The sequence below is a fragment of the Vulpes lagopus genome, chromosome 5 (genome assembly GCF_018345385.1).
Source record: "Vulpes lagopus strain Blue_001 chromosome 5, ASM1834538v1, whole genome shotgun sequence".
NCBI lineage: Eukaryota > Metazoa > Chordata > Mammalia > Carnivora > Canidae > Vulpes > Vulpes lagopus.
This window is the reverse complement of record NC_054828.1, coordinates 42,503,292-42,525,874: the sequence shown is the minus strand read 5'-3', so window position 1 is coordinate 42,525,874 and position 22,583 is coordinate 42,503,292. Positions and strand designations below refer to the sequence as shown.

The following is a 22,583-nucleotide window of genomic DNA, read 5'->3' as shown; positions in this document are numbered from 1 at the left end:
TAAAAGGGGTTTATTTTAAGATATCTTGAGGATGAGAAAACAATGAGTAAAGTTAGGTACTCTGTGCAAAACAAACTTAGAGTAAGGGGCAAAGTTGAAAGTGAACCTCTATCAGTCTGATCAGAAGCTGAGTTTTTTTCCATATGTCTCACATAGAGAAAAGAGATGATATAAGTGCATCTACAGGTTCAAATATAACATTTACTTTGAGAAAAGTACAGCAGATTTAAATTTAGTAATATTTTAGAGCAAGAAGAGTTTATTTCTAATTGAGGGGCTCAGAGAAAGAATCATTTGAGTTGGGCCTTGACAAATATCTAAGATTTCCACAAATGGGGACAGCAAAAAAGAGGCAACCCAATAAGGAAAACCAGGGCATGGGTTAGTGTAGGTCGAGAGTACAGAGGTTATTGGAAATACATCACGAGTCAGAAAAGCTGGTTAGCATCAGCTTACACCGAAAGATTCTAAAACCATTTTAAGAAGCTAAGACATAATTTTTATATGCAAATGACAGTCACCAGAGGCTTTTGGCAAGAAATAGTATTATCAGTACTGGCAGCACCATAATGAGGAAAAAGTAGCAAAGAGTAAGAGTGGGTAATGACAGTCCAGGCAAAGAGCAATGGGAGGGCAGACTAGGACCCTGGTGAGCAAAAGAAGGGAGACAAAGGGGAACCATGGTTCTTGGAAAAGAGGACCAATGACAACTCTAAAAATGATGTGGCTGGATTCCACACCAGTGAGGATTCAGTGAACAAAGAAAACAGGAGGAAGAGGTGGTTTGGAAGGAAAATGATTTATTCATTTTTGTACCAAAAGTGAACTGGCTGGTCAGTGGCTAACACTCTAACCCAACTAGTTCCTGGTTCTTTCAGTTTATGCAAGATTGAGGGACATATTCATAGTTGATGGAAAAAGTAAAGGACCTCTTTCCCACCAAGAGTCAAATCAGCTGCCTTCCTGCTCCCCAAGCAACCAGGAGTCCTATGTACTAAGGGGTCAGACTGGCTCAAATGGAAGCATTTCTCAACACTTAATGTGATGGATAAGAAAAATGTCAGCTGGGGAATGGGTGCAAGAGGTTATGGAGCTGAGACAGAAAGAAGGAAGACATAATGTGAATAAATGTCATTGCCCAGTGGGATGTGGCCACTCATTAGCTCACGTTACTACTTTGCCTCCCCTTGCAGACTGATTATACATTAGAGATGTATATTCAGCCCCCAAAATGGGATTCCCTTTCTAAGAACTATTTTTGTCATATCTCATAATTTACACTTATACAATTAAATCCTTTTACTTAACACATGTTGTATCAAGAAACGTGTCTGTTAAGCTCTCATTATCAGGGACTGATGGATATTATACTATGGAGGGAGACAGTCACTATTCATGACTTTTTTAAATGGAAATTTAGAAAACACTTTTAAAACTCTATCAAGAACACAGACTTATTCAGAAACTCTAAAGGCTTTTTTTTTTTTAAAAAGCCAGCATTTATCTTATTTGAATAGGGTATAATATTTCCCTATTTTTCCAACAAGATACTATAATGTGAAAATCTTCACAATAAACTAAATGCTTACTAATGAAAATCAGCATGTGCTGAAAGAGGAACGAAGCATGCAATGTGTAAGCAGCGTGTTTATGTTCATAAACATCACTTGTGTCTGTTAAAAACCTGTATGTAACCTTAGAGATGCTACTACATTTCGATATAAATCTGTGCTTTTTATTTTTATTGTATAGTACTTTTTTGTTTTTCAACTTCCCTACCTTGTTTTCGCCAGTAATGTCATATTACCACTATACAGTCTAGACAAAATAATGCAACTTTTGAGGTGCCAGCTTACTTTCAAACATGATGCTTATTAGAATAAGCATGAAGATGTATTTTTCAAAACGATAGCCTGACCTTATCTGAGCTATAAAAAGTCTGCAGTTTGTTTCCTGATGGATGCAACATGCGATTATTTAAAAAAAAAAAATCTGTTTTATGTGTTGGAGGTTTCTTCCCCTCTTAGATCTCATAACTACCTACTCTATTTCAAATCTGGAATTTTGTCCTGTTTCCTTTATATGTAATATTCACTGAGAGTGAGAGATTTAAAGACTCATCCATGAGGTTAACATATGAAGAAAAGGCAGACAAGCTGTGCCTCTTATGAACTCTTCGAGGCATCTACTGTTCCGTCAGGCCCAAGTCTATGGCTCCTTTAAATGGTGCTATAGATTCAAGCATCATAACAGAATACCAAAGTATTTAGAAGTATCCTATGTGATACTCACATTTTGAGCCCATGACCTGTTTTTCTATTCCAGCCTGGTTCTTTTAGCAATACGTGAAATCCCATTTGATCAAATAGGGCTGTGACTTAATATGCTTTCCAGACTTTGGGGGGAAATTCCCTCAATAGATCATATGTGAGCAACTGCTTCTTTACTAAAAATGCCTTTCACCCACAAAAGAAAACCTTTCCAATTACAGTCTCTTTCCAATTTGTCCTTCTGACATAAGTTCTCAAGAATTATATGAAAGAACCTACAAGAATTATATGAAAGAACCTATCCTTTCTTCCGAATTTCCAATGTGACATCAAAGCACATAATTTGTGTCTGTCCTTTAACAAAAATAAACAGGCAATGGGGAGGATAATCTGAATTGCATCCAATTTATGGTCTTCCTTTTTGTCTAAATCAAATCTGAACCAAAGACCTTTCAGCATGTAGGTAAGCATTCTCAGAGCTTCGTACATCTCTAAATAGATACAAAATGTTAGCTGATATGATTTGACTGTCATTGATATAATATTATAAACACGTTCACCACATGGAAGTTATATCTACATAAAACACAGCTAACCAACATTCAACATAGCTGCCCCCTGTTCTACATTAACTAAAAACTCCCCTGATTTCAAAGATAGCATTTGAGATTGCCAGCACCAATGCCATTCACACATACAGTCCCCTGGGGTTCCACAGTTTTTGAACAGCCTCTAAAATGGGGTTACATCTTAACCCATCCAATATGCAGCTTAATGAGGTGACTCAGAATCCAAAAGTGCCATTTTCCCATACTAACTAAAAAACAAACAATAAACGAACCCCCTATATATAGCCTTTCATGAATCAGGGTGCTCAAACATTCTTTGGTCGTATATGCATCTGGCCTTTAGAAATACAAATAATATGACCAGTGGGATTCAGTAGACACTCGATAAAGCATGCATTGATTATAGGAAAACACTAATTTTTCAACAGCACTAACTGTCTTGGGAACCACATTCTTGGGAATAGGTAATTTGTTAAATGGGCCATCCTATATTTACAGTGAATATAAATATTTATATATTTATATATACACTCCTAAAATGTGAAATATTTTCCCTTATATAGAAGACAGACTCTGGATGTTCTGGTCCCTACAACTGGAGGGATGTCTATCATATCAAACTACACATCTACACACCTCGGCAGAACTACACTGAATAAATCCAATTTATTACCATCTTCTTAATATCTAACCAGAACACCATTATGTCTTTTTCATAAATCTAAAGAATTCTTGGAGAATGAAGATATGGCATTCTTTCATCATGGGTATAAAAATAATGAAATTACTTTCTAGCTGTTACCTACTAAGTGCTTCTTATGTGCCTGATATTTGTCTAGGTCTTTCATATGTTTAAATCATTTGATTCTTCCCCCTCTTGAGGGAGGGACTATTATCCTTATTTTCAGATATGGAAACAGAAGCACAGGCAGATGAAATAATATGGCAAAGGAAATAGCTAATAAGGGGCAGAGCCAGAGCTCAAAGCCAGGGAGGGAGTCTGATTCTGGAGCTCACACCCTTAACTATTTCTACACTGAATCTATATTGAAAGTTATTCAAATAGTTGCCATTTTCTTCTATTAAACTTTTTGGGGATGCCTGGGTGGCTCAGCGGTTGGGCGTCTGCCTTTGGCTCAGGGCGTGATCCCAGAGTCCCAGGATTGAGTCCCATGTCGGGATCCCTGCATGGAGCCTGCTTCTCCCTCTGCCTGTGTCTCTGCCTCTCTTTGTGTGTCTCTCATGAATAAATACATAAAATCTTTAAAAAAATAAACCTTTTGCCTGAGATGAGAAGAAGGTAAACCAACCTTCTTTAAATTTAAATTGTTTTAAAAATATTTTATTTATTTTTGGGGGGAGGGGAAAGTGAGAGGGAGAAGATGACTCCTGCTAAGCAGAGAGCCTGACATGGGGCTCGATCCCAGGACCCTGAGATCATGACCTGAGCTGAAGGCAGATGCTTAATGGACTGAGCCACCCAGATGCCCCATCACCCTTTTTTTTTTTTTAATCTTCTGATTCTAAACAAGGACATTTAGCTCCAGAATAAACAAGCAGTCTATTATCATGAAGAGCCCACCACACATGGGCAAAAATTAACTGCCTGGAGATCCTGTGTGTGAGAATAAATCATATTAGAAACACTAGCTGATCTAGCTCAGTCCAGAGAGGCCCTAGGCAAAATAAAAGAGGGGACTTTTCTCTCCCCTCTGTTCTCACTTTTCCCCCTTTCCATTTTTCCTCTATCTTGCTGCCCACATATGGTCAAAATAAACTGGTATTCATGGTAAAGTGTTAGCATCTTATATGAAAGAAAATGCTATCCTGAGATTTTTATTAAAATTGTTTGGAAAATTTATTATCTCAACTTCCAACCAAAGATTTGTCTATGTCCCTCTATTAGTTTTGCAGGGCTGCTGCTCTAACAAGGTACCACAAACTGGGTAGTAATCACAGAAATGTATCGTCTTCCAGTCTTCACAGCTGCCTGTTTGCCATCAAGGTGTTGACAGGGTTGGTCCCTCCTGAGCACTGTGAGGGACGATCAGCTCGATGCCTCTCTCCTAGCTTCTGGTGAGCTCAGGTGCTCCAGCTTTATACAACAAGGCATTCTTCCCGTCTCTTCACATTGTCTTTCCTCTATTCATGTCTGGTCTGTCTCTATGTCCAAGTTTTCCCATTTATAACCTCAACCGTACTGGATTAGAGCTTTCCCTAACGACCTCATCTTAACCTATTTCCAAATAAAGTCACATTCACAGATACTGGGGGTTGGGACTTCAACATTTTCTGAGGAGACACAATTTAACCCATAGCAGCCCCATATTTTGGTTTCTCTTCATGAATATGCTGGCAGAGCTCTATCCATTAAAAAAAAAAAAAAACCACTGGTAATGGCTATATAGAATACTATATAAAATACTAATGACCTTTTTGACACTGAACAGATTTCTCTCAATAGGAATTTAAGAAAGGTACAGATGCCTTAGTTGCTATATGTGGCTATACTACATCCAGCTCTACTCTGTTCGCTTTATGTTACTACTGAAAATTGAATAACTAATTAATCAATTAATTTATGTATTAACCTGTTCACTTACTCCTTGTTCATTCATCATTTATTTATTGAGTGCTTATTATATGCCATGCTCTGTGCCAGCCACTGGGTACACATCAGTGAATAAAACATAATCCCTATCTTCCTGTATACAAAACTAGAGATTTGCTCTCCTGATGGACATTCAACTGGAAGAAATCATGCTCACCTGGTTCTGTACAAATAATTTCCTAAATCAGATTTGTAGCTTACAACCAGTTCTATCCAGAAAGTCAGAGGCTATGAGAACTAAAAGGGAGTCAAAGAGATCACATGACCTAGGTGACTTTGATTACGGAAAAGGAAGTTATAGCAGAGAAGTCTACTGCAATAAATAATTTTTAAAAAAGGAAAAAGGAGCTTAAGAACAATTAAAATAAAAATTCTATTTGTATTTTCTTGTGAATGCTAGGAAAATGGAGAAAGTAGATATAAACTGTACTTGACACTGAGGAATGATGTAATTTTGTTAAGTAATAGCATGGTGATAATATGGTGAATTGTCCTTATTTTTGGAAATGCATACATAAGTATTTAGAGATAAAATGTCATGATATCTCTAATTATTTTAAAACCTTTCAGCCAAAAAATAGATAAAATTTCAAAATGTTAATTTTTAAGTCAAAGTCATGGGTATCAGAAATTCTCTATTATTCTGTATGCTTCAAATTTTTCAAAATAAAAGGTAAAAAAACCTGTATCCTCCTAGAGGCACAATTATCTACTTACTAGGTTCTCACTTGTCTCAGAGTCCCAGCAGTGGGAAATAAGCTTCACAAAATATTAATTTTAAATATGGAGACCATGGCTCCTAAATCATAATTATTATGCTGTTTTCTTCAATATTTTCCACTCATCACCACCTTCCAATAAGACTCTAGTAGCCTATATTCATATTACTGTCATTTGTGTAGCATTTTGAATAAGAATTTTTTTCTTTTTATATGGATCTAATCTGATTTAAAATCAGACATCTTAATATACACATGTTAAGAATAAATTTTGATAATAGGAACACCATTCAGTATCAGATAACAGAGCTAAAATACATTTGATTACTTAAACAATTTTAAAGTAATTCAATAAATTGAAGTGCAGTAAAACATAGCAGCATTAACACATTACAGAATGTTAGATGGAAATAAAGTTTGGAGTTGACTTTGTTTTTAATTTGACAAATCATACTGAAATCCCAAATAGTAAATTTATAAAACTGATCTATGGGTAAAGATACATACAAGGTATTAAATCTTAAAAACACATATTCATATGACAAATTACGTTGAGACCAAAAATTCAGTGAAAGTGTGTATTTTACAAACAATTCTAATAATATAAAGCTCATAAAATTTTAAAAGTTCAAATAACTAAAATCATAGGAATAAATTTCAAAGTCCTTTGCTCAACTAAAAATAGATACCAGAACTTCACAAAGAAGAAAGACATACACGTTATTGCACGTCATAAGTGACTATAAACACACCACGCTACTTAATCTAAGGTATAACCCCATCTGTGTAATACCAAAATACTTTAAAGTAGCTTTACCAGCTATATCATCCAATGATATTATGGTAACATCAAGTTAAGATATACAACACTACTCCAAAGATAATGAAATATGAAAGTGTATCATCAGGACTAAATTATATATATATTCAAAAAAGGAAATGCTATCTCTAAAAATCATACCATATTATGTGAATATACCATGCAAAATTCCTATAAACACACTTTCACACTCCATCTTACAAGTAACTGATGGATTATGTTAGAATTCCCTCTAGCAAACAGTGAACAAGTAGCTTTAATGAGGCTTATGACCCTACCCTATGGATCATAGTGAGCATTTTGCCACCAGATACAGGTCAGGTACTACAATTCCTGCTCCCAGATCATTAAATTTTTTTCTAAATTTAAACTTTTTAACTTCCTTCGCTATTCAACACAAGGTGGACACTTTGGAAACATTATAAGAAACATTACCTTCTGCAATGAACATTAAGCATCTGGAAACATATTTTCAGAGAATCACAGAATTTTAGAGCTACAGGTAATTTTTGAAATCACCCGAAGTCTAACATTTTATAGACTGGAGAGCTAAAGTCCTCACAGGTTAAAATATTTGCTGAAGGCTGCCATCCTGCTGAGGATCAGGGCTGAGTCTGGAATCTCAGGGTCTGACTTTCAGTCCAACACAAGTCCTAATAGTCATGTAAGTGTTTTTAAAAACCATAGGTTTCCAAAGCCATACTTATTCCTCCATTTGTTGACACTCAGAACTGTTCTCTCTACCTGTGAGGGCCTTTCTCTTTGACATAGCAGGCAGCTTTTGGACAAAAACACATGGAGCGTGGTAGGGTGGAGAACCTGAACAATTAGGGTGTTCTGGGTACAAGTGAGATGGCAGGCATTGCATCAAGGCTGGCCTCACCTCCTGAGGAATCAATAAAGTACTTCTTGAAGGATAATTACAAAAGCAACACTAACCTAAGTACTATGAGGAATACAACAGAAGAAAGAGAAGTAAACCTATCTATAAGCCTCAAGAAGTCCATTCTAGTTCAGAACATAAGATAACTGAGACTTGAGGGCTTATGTGTTTAAAATATATATTAGAAGCCAAAGGAAAATGGAAAAGGAAATCATTATAAACCAGAATCATCCAGAAAGTCTTCGTGTAAAAGCAGGGATATATAAGGTGGTGCTTGAAAAATGATGTGCTTCCATGAAAAGATGCTCAATATCACAGGTCATCAGGGAAATGCAAATCAAAACTACAATAAGATAAGATATCATCTCACACCTTCAGAATGGCTAAAATCAACACCACAAGAAACAACAGGTGTTAGTAAGGATGTAGAGAAAGAGGAACCCTCCTTGCACTGTGGGTAGTAATGCAAACTGGTGCAGCCACTCTGGAAAACAGTAAGGAAATTCTTCAAAAAGATAAACATAGAACTTTCCTACAAGTCAGCAATTGCACTACTAGGTATTTGCCCAAAGAATATAAAAACACTAACTCAAAGGGATACATGCAGCCCAATGTTTATAGCAGCATTATCCATAATAGACAAAATATGGAAACAGCCCAAGACTCCAATGACTGGTGAAAAGATAAAGGAGATGTGTGTGTATGTATAAATATATATATATTATATATATATACTTTATACACAAAAATTATATACATACAAATTTTATATATAAAAAGGAATATTACTCAGCCATAAAGAAGAATGAAATCTTGCCATTTGCAATGACATGGGTGGAGCTAGAGAGTACTATGACAAGTGAAGTCAGTCAGTCAGAGAAAGACAAATACCAATGCTTTTACTCACATGTGGAATTTAAGAGACAAAACAAATGAACAAAGATAGTAGGACAAAGAAACAGACTCTTAACTATAGAGAGCAAACTGATGCTTACCAGAGGGGAGATAGGCTGGGGTGAAATAGGTGATGGAGATTAAGGAGTGCACTTGCCGGGGCACCTGGGTGGCTCAGTCGGTTAAGCATCCGACTTGATTTGGGCACAGGTCATGATCTCAGGGTCATGAGATCAAGCCCTGAGTTGGGCTCTGTGCTAGGTGCAGAGCCTGCTTAAGATTCTTTCTCTCCCTCTCCCCTCCCTCCTACACAAGGAGTACACTTGTTGTGATGAGCACTAGATGATATATGGAAGTACTGAACCACCATACTGTACACCTGAAACTATTATTACACTGTATATTAATTGGAATTTAAATAAAAATTTAAAAAATAATGTCCTTCTGATCAACAAAGTGGCCTTTTACACTAAAAAATAGTAAATGTACAAAATATAGTTGTGATTGACTTGAATTGTCTTTTCTGAAGATGTACCTCCTCTGGAGGTAGATGTTTCTTAATATAATTTTAATTTTTAATTTAAACCATTTTTTTAACCAAACCAATATACTTGATTTCTTTCCTTTTCTTCTACTGAATACAATTATTACCACTGAAGCATTTTCTTTAGTCTTCTGTCTAAACAGATTATTTTTTAAAGAAATCTTATTAAAATAGAGATGATGTAAAGAAGTACATAAGAAATCACAAATTTTTTTAAATGAGACTTTTCCATAGTGTTTTTTTTCTTTCAACAAAAAATGAAAGAAGGTAAATGGTGTATACTTTGAGAGTCTTCAAAATTCCAAATTTAGAGAGTCCCAGATGAACTACCAAAAAATGTTCATACTCTAACAAAAAGCATTGGGAAAAAGAATAAAATAACCTACAATGAGCTATTTTGACTCTCAATGAGGTTACTTGTCTGATCTTAAGGAAAAATACTGATTCCTATCTGAGTAGTGTTTGGAGCATTAAAAAAAAAAAAAAAACAAAACATAATAAGATGAAAATGGCTAGAACATCAAGTGTGCTTTCAAAAAGCTATCCAGAACTTTACTTTGACTGTCATCCCTGTTAGGACCCTTTGGTTCCGCCTTAACTAAGATGGTTGTTGTTCCTATCCAACACCTCTTTGAATGTATTTCCTATTTTTATCTCGGTCCTTACAACTAGCTGTATAAATGTCAACTTTTCTTGCTTTTTCTGCTTGCCACATCATTCAACAATTCTCTCTATTCTTGAATCTCTTTTTCCACTTGTTTTTTTCTCCTCAATAAACAGCTTATTGCTCAAGTTCCTTTCCCATAATTATAATTCAAAACACACATGAAGGGTGAATTATTATTTAAAACTATAATCCAACAAACTTTCTAGAAATAAGAGGCTCAATCTACATATCAAAAGAGCCCACCAGATACCTGGGAAAACCAATACAAGATCTACTCTAAACATATACTGGTAAAACCATCAGACATTATTTTTTTTTTTAATTTTTTTTTTTTAATTTTTATCTATTTATGATAGTCACAGAGAGAGAGAGAGAGAGGCAGAGACACAGGCAGAGGGAGAAGCAGGCTCCATGCACCGGGAGCCCGACGCGGGACTCGATCCCGGGTCTCCAGGATCGCGCCCTGGGCCAAAGGCAGGCGCCAAACCGCTGCGCCACCCAGGGATCCCAACCATCAGACATTATTAATAAAGAAAAGAAAAATCCCAAAAGCAACAAAAAGGAAAATAACATACTTTGGAAGAGAATTAAACTATCAGCAGACCTGTTAAAAGCAACATGAAAAACGAAGCAACAGATCAGCATTTTTAAGAGATTCAAGAAGAAAAAGTATGTACTAAATATTTTAAACCCATCCATGCTATCCTGCAAGGATCAATGCTATTGAAAAAGTTTTACACATGCAAAAAAATGTATCCACAGGCATTTCCTGAGCAATCTACTGGAAGATTAGTTTCATCCAATCTAAAGATAACTGGGTAGCTTTAGCAAAAGACCAGAAAAGTGAACATTTAATAAATTTAATTATATCCAAGAGCAAAACAAGGCTGGTGATAAATGAAGAATATACAAATGATAGATGCCCTGACATGATAAAGTGGTAGAACTAGAAACCAAGGTGACAACATAAGGGAAAGAGAAAAGTAAAACAAGCAATAGTGAATTAGTAGTAAGAAGTAAACAATGACCATAAAAGACTATCAGAGTAGCAGTAAAGGATTAAATACAGACACAAAATGAGTTAAAAGCATCTTTAAAAAGTATAGTTAGCAAGGCAATCACTATTAATAAACATGAGCTCTCATAAAAAGTACTCCCCCCAAAAAAAGAAACCTTAAAGAACATCAGATCAAAGAAAACATATATGTAGCAGAGCAAATATAAATAATGAATATTTACCAAGCAGCACAGCAATGATCTTCACAAAACAAAAACTATAGGAAAGCATGATTCTGGCCCTTGAGGCAACATGGAAACACACTGAAAACAAATTTTTTTTTTTTTTTTTAAGTAGGCCCACACCCAGTATGGAGCCTAATGCAGGGAGCCCATGATTCCAAGATGAAGACCTGACTGAGCCATCAGAGTGCCCCTAAGAGAAGATTATTAAATATCACTCTTGATACAAAACAAATCAAGTGAACAAAAGCTAAGTAAAGATATAGTCGACATAAAAATACAGTCAATAAGGTAGATCTTTTGGACAGATATTAAACTTTGCACATGAAAATACAGACCTTAGTTCTTTTCCTCAAATAGACATGGAATACAGACAAAAACTGATCTTCTCAGTCACCAGTAAGAGTTTCAGTGTATTCTGAAGAGTAACATTATCATAAACAATATCCTGACCATCTTGTCACAAGTCTAGAGTTTAGTAACAAATTTTTTTAAAACAGTCCTTCTATGTGAAAATTTTAAAATCTTCTAATAGACAACCTTTTGAAGAAGAAATCAAAACGTTCTTTAAAAAATAATAAAAAACATTAAAATCTATGAGTACAATATAAAGCTGTGATCAGAGGAAAAATAAGAGCCTTAAACACTTAGAGAAGTAAAAAAAAATTACTGAAAGTGAATGAAATAGATCTGAAACTAAAGGCCATGACAAAAGGTGGAATTAAAAGAGCACAAAATATGACATAATAAAGGCAAAATCAGACATTAATGAGAAGATAAAGAAAATGTATCTTATTAATAAATCAGAATCCAAGTGAGTTGAAAAATACATTCATTAAGGCAGAAAAAGGAAGCGAGACACCTGAGTGGCTCAGTGGTTGAGCGTTTGCCTTGGGCTCAGGGGCATGATCCTATAGGGACCCAGGATTAAGTCCCACATCAGGTTCCCTGCATGAACTATGCTTCTCCTTCTGCCTGTGTCTCTGCCCCCCCCCCCAAAACTATCTCATGTATCTCATGAATGAATAAATCTTTAAAAAAATAAATCTTAAAAAAACTTTTTAAAAAAGGAAGCAAAAATAAAAAACTAGAAGGAAACAACCCCTGAAGTAGAAGGAATCTGAAAGTCATAAGAGGCTACAATGCATACCACCATACAAATAAATTGGAAAAACTGGACAAAATGGTTAACTATTACAATTGACCCAAGTAGAGATAAAAACCTTAAACATTTCCATGGGAAAAAGGAGAGTTATAGGAATTGACTCACAGAAAAACAGCAGAACCAGATAGTTTCATATTAGAAAACCAAACAGCATTAATAGAAATACTTCTAGAACATAGGAAATGAAGTAAAACTTCCAAATTTCTTTTATGAAATAGAATGTTGATGCCTAAAGCTGATAAAAACAGAACAAAAATAGAAAATTACAGGCCAATATCTTTTATAAATACCAATCAGAAATACTACATAAAATCCTAGCAAACATACCTCAATACCATATCAAGTAAAAAATATACTATAACAGTGGGATTTACTCCTGAAAAGTAAGGTCAGTTCAATATTAAAAGCACAGCAATATCTCACACCATATTAACTGATCTGAGAAAAACATATGATTATTTCCATACATCCTAAATAAATCTTTGGTAAAATTCAGTTCTCATTCCATAGAAACAAAAAAATCCATTCAAGAACATAGGAACTGATGTTCTTTCCTTAATATGACTATAAGGACACAGAAGCACACAAACTCACATACACACATGTAGAAATCTTAGTCCTGAGGCCAGTATCACATTTAATGGAGTAAATTTCAAGCATTTCCACTAAGATTAGGAAGAGGTGAGGATAATCACTATCTTCCTTATATTTCCTACATACTAGATGTACTAGCAATACAATTAGGCAAAATAAATCAGAGATATAAGATCTGGAAGAGAAAGACAACTGTATCTATTTGCATATGAAACATTTCCTAAGAAAGCCCTAGAGGATCATTACTAAAATGACCTCCAAGCCAGCAAATAGATAGGATATAGAATAAATGCACAGAAATCAATAATATTCATATATGCAAACAAAAATAGCTTAGAAGATAACGTAGTATAGTAAAAGAGCAGTGACAATACCAACAAAAGTGGTATATTATCTAGAAATACGTATAGCAAGAATTGTGAAAAAGTTAATGTGAGGATAGAGTGAAAATACAAATGAAAAAATGACAAAATACATAAACATTCTTTGTTGAAGAACATCTCTACATCATAAAGATGCCAGGTTAATTAAAATTCTAATAAAAATGCCAACAAGTATTTTTAAGTAGAGCTAAACAAAATAATATAGAAAATCATGAATAGTCAGAATAATATGGAAAAAGAAAAGCTAAGGCACTAAGGATCACCAGATATTAAAATACATTACAAAGCCTAAGAAATTGATTCACTAGTATAATAATGAAACATAATAAGACAAACCGGAAGGATTCAGTTTCAAAGTACAGAAATGGAGCACCTGGGTGACTCAGTGGTTAAGTGTCTGCCTTTGGCTCAGGCTGTGATCCCAGGGTCCTGCAATGAAGTCCCACATCAGGGAACCCATTTCTCCCTCTGTCCCCCTCCCTGGTCTCTCTGTCTCTCATGAATAAATAAATAAAATCTTTAAAAAAAAGTACAAAAATGAACTCAAGTGCACATGGAAGTTTAGTATACAATAAAGGTGGCTTCTAATAACACTGGACCAACTTTTTTTTTTAAAACAGTGTTGGAAAAACTGGCAAATCATTTAGAAAATGATAAAATTGGGTCCATACCTCATGTCATGTAAAAGAATGAACTTTAAATTAGTAAGGGATTTAAAAGTAAAAGAACAAAACTATACAATTAAATTTATATAAAATCTGTCTGTAGAACAAAGTTATGAACCATGACTCATGGGGATCCCTGGGTGGCTCAGCGGTTTAGCACCTGCCTTCGGCCCGAGGTGTTGTCCTGGAGTCCCAGGATCAAGTCCCTCATTGGGTTCCCTGCATGGAGCCTGCTTCTCCGCCTCTTTGTCTCTCATGAATGAGTAAATAAAATCTTAAAAACAAACAAACACATAACTCAATATCCATAGTAAATAAAAGATTGAGAAATCTGACCTGACTAAAAATAAAGTTTCACTTTCTTTGTGGCAATAAAACATCACAAGTATAATCAAAGGACAGGAGGCAAACTGAAAGAAAATATCTGTAATAGATGAAGGGCTTTATATAACACATATTTAAAGAACTTTTCAAAACTGAAGGAATTAAAAAAAAAAAAAACAAAGAAAAAAATGGGCAAAAGACCTGAGCATACACACACACAAATGATTTAAAACTAGCCTTTTTTGCTTTCAGCAAAAAGGAATACAATGACTAGATTTACACTTTCACTGCCTGTGGGAAACTGGGTAAAAGGAAAGATATCAATTGCTTTTGAGTATTAAATAGGCAGCACAAGACTGAGCGATCCTTGTGAAAATGGGGGAAAAAAAAGATTAGTTGAGTCCCACAGATGCCCCAGCTTTCAGCCTGTGACAATTCCAAACCCAGGAACAGGAAGGGAAATCCTAACTGCCTTATAGCAATCCCACTGGGAGAGTGCCTGAGTTCAGAAAGGCTCCTAAAGAGCATGAAATTCCAGAGAGAAGTTCAGAAGAAGAGGCTACAAGGCAAGGGGGCTTCCAGAAAAATCTGCACAAGGATTTTTCTTGTGCATAAAAGTTGGAGCATATCTCTAGCATAAAAGTTGGAGCAAAGAACCAATGAGGAGTAAAGAGAAGAATAATTCCCAGGGCTTACAAAGAGCTGAAGGGGAGTTCTTGACCAACCAGAATAAGTCCTCACATGGAATTCGGTAGGAATCACAGAACTTCACAGCATAGAAGTTGGAATTAACTATCCACAGAGTATAGGCTACTATAGATTCATCTTAGCAAAGCTTAAAAATAGCCTCAAAATGAACACACTATCTCCAAGAAATTTAAATGTACAGACAAAAATAGATTAAAAAAATGAAGAAGATATATAACGTGCACACTAATAAAAAAAAAAAGGCTCTGTGGCTATGTTAATGACTGACGAAGTTGACTTCTGAACAAGAAATATTACTAGAGATAAAAGCTCACATTTTATAATGATAAAGGAGACAGCTTATAAAGAGGACATAAAAATCCTAAACATGTATCCCAATAATAGACTTCTAATACATGTGAAACAAAAACCGACGGGATAAAAAAAAAAAAGATAGATCCATAATTATAATTGGGGGTTTCCATACTCTTTTCAGTGGGGATTTAGGAAATTTCAATACTTAACCAACTGGACCTAACAGACATTTCATAAACACTCCACCCCAAGACAGACAACAGAAAACATACTCTTCTCAAGGGCTCATGAAATAGTCAGCAAGTTAGCGCGTACGCTGAGGCATTAGTAATTCTCAATAAACTTAAAAGTACAGAAATCATACAGAGTAGTTCTCTGACCACAACAGAATTAATTTAAGAATAGAGAGGAATTTGAAAACACCTAAATATTTGGAAATTAAACAACATACTTCCAAATAACCCCAGGGTCAAAAAACAAATTACCTTGGAAATTTTTAAAAAATATTCTTAAGTTAAAAATGAAAACAAAAGAAATAAAGATGCATATTAAAAAGATCAACTCATCTCCCAGTGAATTAGCCTGGCAGTTAGTCAGAAGACTCATATGGTTAAGATTTCAATTTCCTCAAATTAATCTACAGTTCAACACAATTCAATCAAAATCCAGCAGGCTTTTGGGCACAAATTGACAAACTGATTTTAAAATATTACATATGGAATTGCAAAGCAGCCAGAATAGCACAAATAATTTTGAAAAAAAAAGAACAAAGTTGGAAGACTCCTATTACCTAACTTCGAGACCATGAAAGTGTGATATTGACTGTATGATACTGTAATAGAGAATCCAGAAATAGACTCATTCATAGATGGTCAATAATTCTGACAATGGAGCCAAAGCAATTTGCTGGAGAAAAGATGTTCACTTCAACGTACTGTTGGAGCAACAGCACATATATGTGTCCCCTCTCCTCCCCAAAAAGACCCTTCCCTTGCACCAAATACAAACTTAAAACAGGTCAGGTATCTACACCTAAGAGCTCTATAAAACTCCTTGAAGGAAATGTATGAGAAAACATTTTGGGAGCCTGGCTTAGGATAGAAGTAGCACAAATCATAAAAGAAAAAAAAATCATAAAAAAAATCATAAATTGGGCCTCATCATAATTAAAAACATCTGCATTCTGAAAGACACTGATAAGAGAAAAGCTACAAATGCAGAAAGTATGTGCAAACAAGTATCTGACAAAAGGTTCCTGTCCTTAAAACATAAAGCTCTCTTAAAATAAGGCAATCCGATTTAAAAATGGGCACACTTGATTCATCAAAGTAGAGAAAAGAGTGGCAAATGTACTTACATGAAAGGTGCTCAGGATCATTAGTCATTACCTAACTGATGCTAATTAAGACTACTAGGTAGGACAACGCATCTACCATAATGGCTAAAATTTTAAAAACTAACGAAACCAAGCGGTGGCAAGATGTAGAGAACTACCCATCACCGGTGGGAATGTATAACAGTACCATTGCTCTGAAAACCAGTTTGGCTGTTTCTTTTAAATTAAACATGAGGAAGTATACTTCCTTATGATCCCAGAAAGCCCACTTCCAGTTACTTACCCAGAAGTTAAAACATGTGTCTGCACAAAAACCTTTACGCAAATGCTTATAGCAACTTTACTAATAATTGCCCGCCAAACTGGAAATAACATAAATCTCCAACTGGTAAAGAGATAAACTGTAGGAGTATTCCATGGGTATTCCATTTACCTATCTTTAGGTAAATGGTATGGAATTCCAATGGAATGGTATTCCATTCCAGTAGTATTCCATTTACCTATCTTTAAAGAAGAATGAACTACCAATGAACTACAGCATGGGTAAAGCTCACAAACATTAGGCTAGGTGAAAGAAGCCAGGAACAAGGGAGTATGTCCTATAATTCCATTTATATGACATTCCTAAAAAATGCAAAAACTCCTGGGGGAGAAATCACTGCCAGGGGCCAGGGTGGGGGTCAGGCTAGAGATGAGGGCTGACTGCAATGGGGGAGGACAGAAAGTTTGAAGAGGACAGGAACACTCCATATCGCAACTGTATGGTGGTTCTGAGACATACGTGTGTCAAAACGCATCAAACTGTAGTTAAAAGGGTGAATTTTACTGTTTGTAAATTATACTTCAATAAACCTAACCTTACAGAAAGTATGCAGACTTTTAAAGGATTTTTAAATATACTGCCAAATTGCCCTTCCATTAACTTAATTTCTTCTACTCCTACTGAATTTACATTCCCGCTGGCATTCTACATGTCCCTGCACCCTCGTCAGCCTCAATATCATCAGATTATTATTTCGGGCTTTTCCAATTTGAGAAGTTCTTTTAAAATGATACTTCATTGTTTTTATATGCATCTCTCTTCTTTCTAGTGATGGTGAACATTTTTTCATCCAATTCTGACAGTTGTATTTCTATCTTTTCATTCAATTATTAAGAAAATGTTTGGTGTTTTTCTTACTAATTTTTTTGAGTCTACTAGATGTATCCCCAAATATCTGCCACAAATATACTTCCCAGTTCATTGATCTTTCTTTTATTCCCCATTTTTTAATGTAGACATTTTAAAATGTGAAATTCTCAATATTTTCTAAGATTTTTTTCTTCTGTACCATTACTTAGAAATTTCTTTCCTCATCTAAAGTTCAATTAAATATTCAACTATAATTTAAAAAAAACTGTACACTCAATTTCTTCACTTTTGAAATCTCTGTTGTCCAGTAGAGTGGCTACTAGCCACACAGAGTTACTTAAATTTAAATTAATTGAAATTAAGCTTTTTCCTTTTTTTTTTTCTTCTGGTTTTGTGGTTTCAGGTCTTGCACTTAAATCTTTAGTCCATGCTGAGTTAATTTTTGTGTATAGTGCAATTTTTATTTGTCAGTCGTACCTCGATAAAGCTAGGTGGTAAAAGCAAAGTCAAATTTTAAAAATAATTAATAATTAACTAAAATTAGGTTAAATTTAAAATTCAGTTCCTCAGCCACACAGTCACATTTTTAAAGACTCTTTTAGAGGAATTTTAGATTCAATTTTGGTAAATTTAGAGCAACTGAGGTAAAACTGAAGTACAGTGAGTTCTCATATACCCACTGTACCCACCATCAACATCCCACACCAGAGTATTATATCTGTTGCAATGGATGAACCTACATTCATTACACGGTGGCACATCACTATAACCAAAAATCTATATAGTTTACATTAGGGTTCACTTTTGGTGTGGAACATTCTGTGGGTTTTGACAATGTATAACCTGTCTCCACCAGTGTAATATCATCCAGAACAGTTTCATTTCCCTAAAAATCCTCAGTCTAACCACTGGCAACCACTGATCTTTTTCGTGTCTCTACAGTTTTGCCTTTTTCAAAATTTTGCAGAGTTGGAATTATACAGGTTTTCATTTAGTAATATGCATTTAAGATTCTTCCATGTCTTTTCATGTCTTGACTGCTCATTTCTTTTTAACATTGAGTGACACTGCATAGCTAGGATGTAATACAGCTTATTTATCCATTCACCTATTAAAGGACATCTTCATTGATTCAAGTTTTGGCAATTTTGAATAAAGCTGCTATAAACATCTGTGTGTAGGTTTTTGTGTTGATGTAAATTTTCAATTCCTTTGGGTAAATACCATGCAGCGTAATTGCAGATTATATGTTATGAATATGTTTGGTTTTTAAAGAAATCGCCAAATCGTCTTCCGCAGTGGCTGTATACCATTTTGCATTTTCAGCAGCAATGAATGAGAGTCCCTGTTGCTCCACATCTTTTTCAGCATACCCATGTCTCAAGGGCTTGAGAGCCACCTGTGGCTAATGGCTACCATACTGATAGTAACATACAGAATACTTCCATCATCAGAAAAAGTTCCTGTGGAAATGCTGCTCTAAAACTTAAGTGTTTATACAGTGAAACAGGAGCTAATGTGACTTTTAATTTTTTTTTCTCTGCACAAATCCATCCCTTCTCCCACTGGATTTTGATAGTCCTTTGTTCATAGTCGCTCAGAAGTTCAAGTTTCAGCCACTTAACTATAGGTCCATTAACAAATTATTTAAATCCCTCTGAGTCTCAGTTTCCCCATCCTAATTACGTTTTACTTTAGTGCATTAAATGAGATAAACAAGGTAAGATCAATCACAACATTCATCATGCTAATCCTCATTTGTAAACTCTTCTGGGTTAGGAGAGTGATTTTTTTTTTTAATGTCTCAGTATGATACTGTGAAGGTCCTTACTGGAAGCAGAAGCTTAATACTGTACTTACCCGATCTGGATTTCTATAACCTAACAGTAGATTCGCAGCTTTTATATCACCATGAACATATTCATTTTCATGTATATACTCCAGTACATCCAACTACAGGAAGAAATATATAAGATTATGTTAATATCTGTTTCAAACTCATGATCAACTTCGAACATTCTGAATATAGAACAACATGTATTTTTTCATAGTGATAACAAAGTAACATTTCTACAATCATATATTTATCTGTTTATCATATATACTGGTCACTTATCTGGAAAAAAGTTGAATAACATGATCCTCAAATATCAAGTGTTTTAATTAAACCTCTGATGGAAAGAAACCAAGATTCAACAATGCCTAGGCCTATGCCCCGGACAGTCCAATGTCCCAAGTCACACTGTGCAAAGAGGAAAAACAATAACATCAGAGATCCAAAGTAAAATAATCATGAAGCCCACTCAGAAATTCCTCACCCAAACAATGATTATAAATCAAGTTTTGGAGACCGCAGAACAAAACACCATGTCTCTGAGCACACAGAAAGGCATTCTCCTTCTGGACAATAACAGAAAATACCTTAGCTTCATCTTTAAAAGCCCTTGAACCTTCCATGTCACCTACACCCAGTGCTCAATAAACATGTGCTGGCTAGATAAATGGATGAATGGATGAACAGGAACATTAACGAGTTCTATTTGCCACATCCCAACCTGGCATGAGCAGTTTCATTCTATTTAAAATGGAAAAAATATAATGGAGCTTGGGCAAACCAAACACAAACAAGATAAGACAAATATGTAGTATAAACAAAATGTGTGCATGGGTGCTATTAAGATTTCATTGCTTCTTATTTGGCAAAGTATATATTATTCATTGCCATACTAATTACTGCCACCATCCCAAACTCGTAATAAAAACTTTATAGCACCCCCATATCATCACGTATTTAGTATGGAAAATAATATATTTTGCCATAGTTTGCATTGTTATAAATACAACTGACAAAAGAGAGGTTATTCTTATAGCAATGCAAGCTTGTTCTGATATGTAAAACAAAGCTGTGAGGGGAAAAAAAATCAGGCTGTAGAACCAATGCCTAATTGAGTTTGTAGTGCCAAACACAGCACATTCTGTCACTTACAGAGCCCACTGTTATCAATTTCACCAAAATAGCCTCTACTCTAAATAACTGACATTTCTAGGGCAATAATCCTTCATTCTCTGATAATTCCACAAAGGGCAACGATTTGTATATTGTAACAAGTAAATAATCTGAAAATGAGGCATGCAAAACAAGTCATTCATTCTTACCATTCGGATACCTAGCTGCAGGACAGTTGACTTTTTAAAAGTACCATTCTGGTCTAAGATCTTCTGTAAATCTATTCCTAGTCTTTCCATTACCATAAATCTGTAACTATAAGAAGGAGACGTCAAAAAGAGATCTTAAGATAGCAATGCTTGAAACTGCCTATTTATGAATTTGAAACAAGGAAAAACACCCCCAACCTAACAATGAAGAATATTGGAATCGGAACCATTAAAGAATGAACATACATTAATAATCTCACCTGTTCTTTTACAGAAAGATACTAGTCAGTATTTTACTCTGCAGTTGGTTTCTAGTGGAAGAGAATGCTGTGCTGAAACATTCATGCTCACTCTTAGGTCATGAAAAGAGAATGGTCTTTCTAAATTAAAGAGTCCTGAGTTTGATTTATTTTGATTCCATCATTCGCTCACTGTAAGACCTTGAACAAATCATTTGTCCCTACAGAAAATTTTATTTGATTTGTTTCTTGACATTATAAATCCTTTACTTTATCTACACACTTATAAATATGACTTTAAACACACTTTAAACATGACTTTTCTCTATACACTTTTAAACATGTGTCGGGCACTTGGGTGGTACGGTCGGTTGAATGTTCAACTCTTGGTTTTGGCTCTGGTCATGATCTTAGGGTTGTGAGATCAGACCTGGCATTGGGCTCCATACTCAGCCTGGAGTCTGCTTCAAATACTCTCTCCCTTTGCCCTTCCTGCCCACACTCATGTTCTCTGTCTCATAAACCAATAATGAAAAAAATGTACTTCTTCTCTGTTTGGCACCTCCATCTCTGCTCTTCCTTTCACTTAGATGCCTGCATTAGCCCCTATTCTACATTCATCTATGTATATACACATGAACACAGACATAAAGGAATTTTTGTCTTTGTTTTACAAAAATGTGATCTTATTATATGTACTTTTCTTCATCATACTTTTAGTATCTCACATCCCCCCACATCAACTGGTATAGCTCTAATTAATTTCTTTAATGGGTTGCATAATATTACATGATATGGATATACCATGATCCACTCAGCCACTCAGTCCTCTATTGGCAGCCCTTTACTTTGTTTGAAAATTATTGTTTAAAAAAAAAGAAAATTGTTGTTCGTTTTGTTTTTACTGATAGCATTTAAAGACCATCTGAACAAAGCACTGACCACAGAGCTTATTTCCTCACCTAGGAAAAAACCATCACCTATCTTAAAAGACTATTGAAAGGACAAAATGGGGCATCTAACAAATTGATTTTTTTCTTTTTAAAAAATCATTAGTCAATTATTTATAAGTGATGACTAGCCATATGTGGTGATTTTTAAAAATGTCTCTACAAATTCTTTGTTGTGCCTTTTCTCAAGAGACAAAGCTTAATTAAATCTCCTCTCTTGTGTATAGAGTAGACTTAGTGACTTGCCTCTAGCAAAGAGACTATAGTGGAAATATGTGACATCACTGTAAGATTTGAAATAAGTCAGAGAAAGACAAATGCCATCTGATTTCACTCATATATGGAATTTAAGAAACAAAACAGATGAATGTGGGGGGAAGAGGGGAAAAAGCAAGGGAAGCAAGCCATAAGAGACTTAACT

The 22,583-nt window shown here is 35.1% G+C and overlaps 1 protein-coding gene across 4 annotated transcripts in view; it reads right to left on the bottom strand.

The window, feature by feature from the left end:
• The window catches only part of VRK2 (VRK serine/threonine kinase 2), a 113,095-nt gene that overhangs the window by 46,390 nt on the left and 44,122 nt on the right, over window positions 1-22,583 (bottom strand). For all 4 annotated transcript variants that reach the window (XM_041754720.1, XM_041754721.1, XM_041754722.1 and 1 more), the window contains 2 exons: window positions 20,974-21,079; window positions 19,678-19,770 (listed from right to left, as the gene is read on the bottom strand). In XM_041754720.1, coding sequence (XP_041610654.1) covers window positions 19,678-19,770; window positions 20,974-21,079 — 199 coding nt within the window. The remainder of the gene's footprint in view (window positions 1-19,677; window positions 19,771-20,973; window positions 21,080-22,583) is intronic.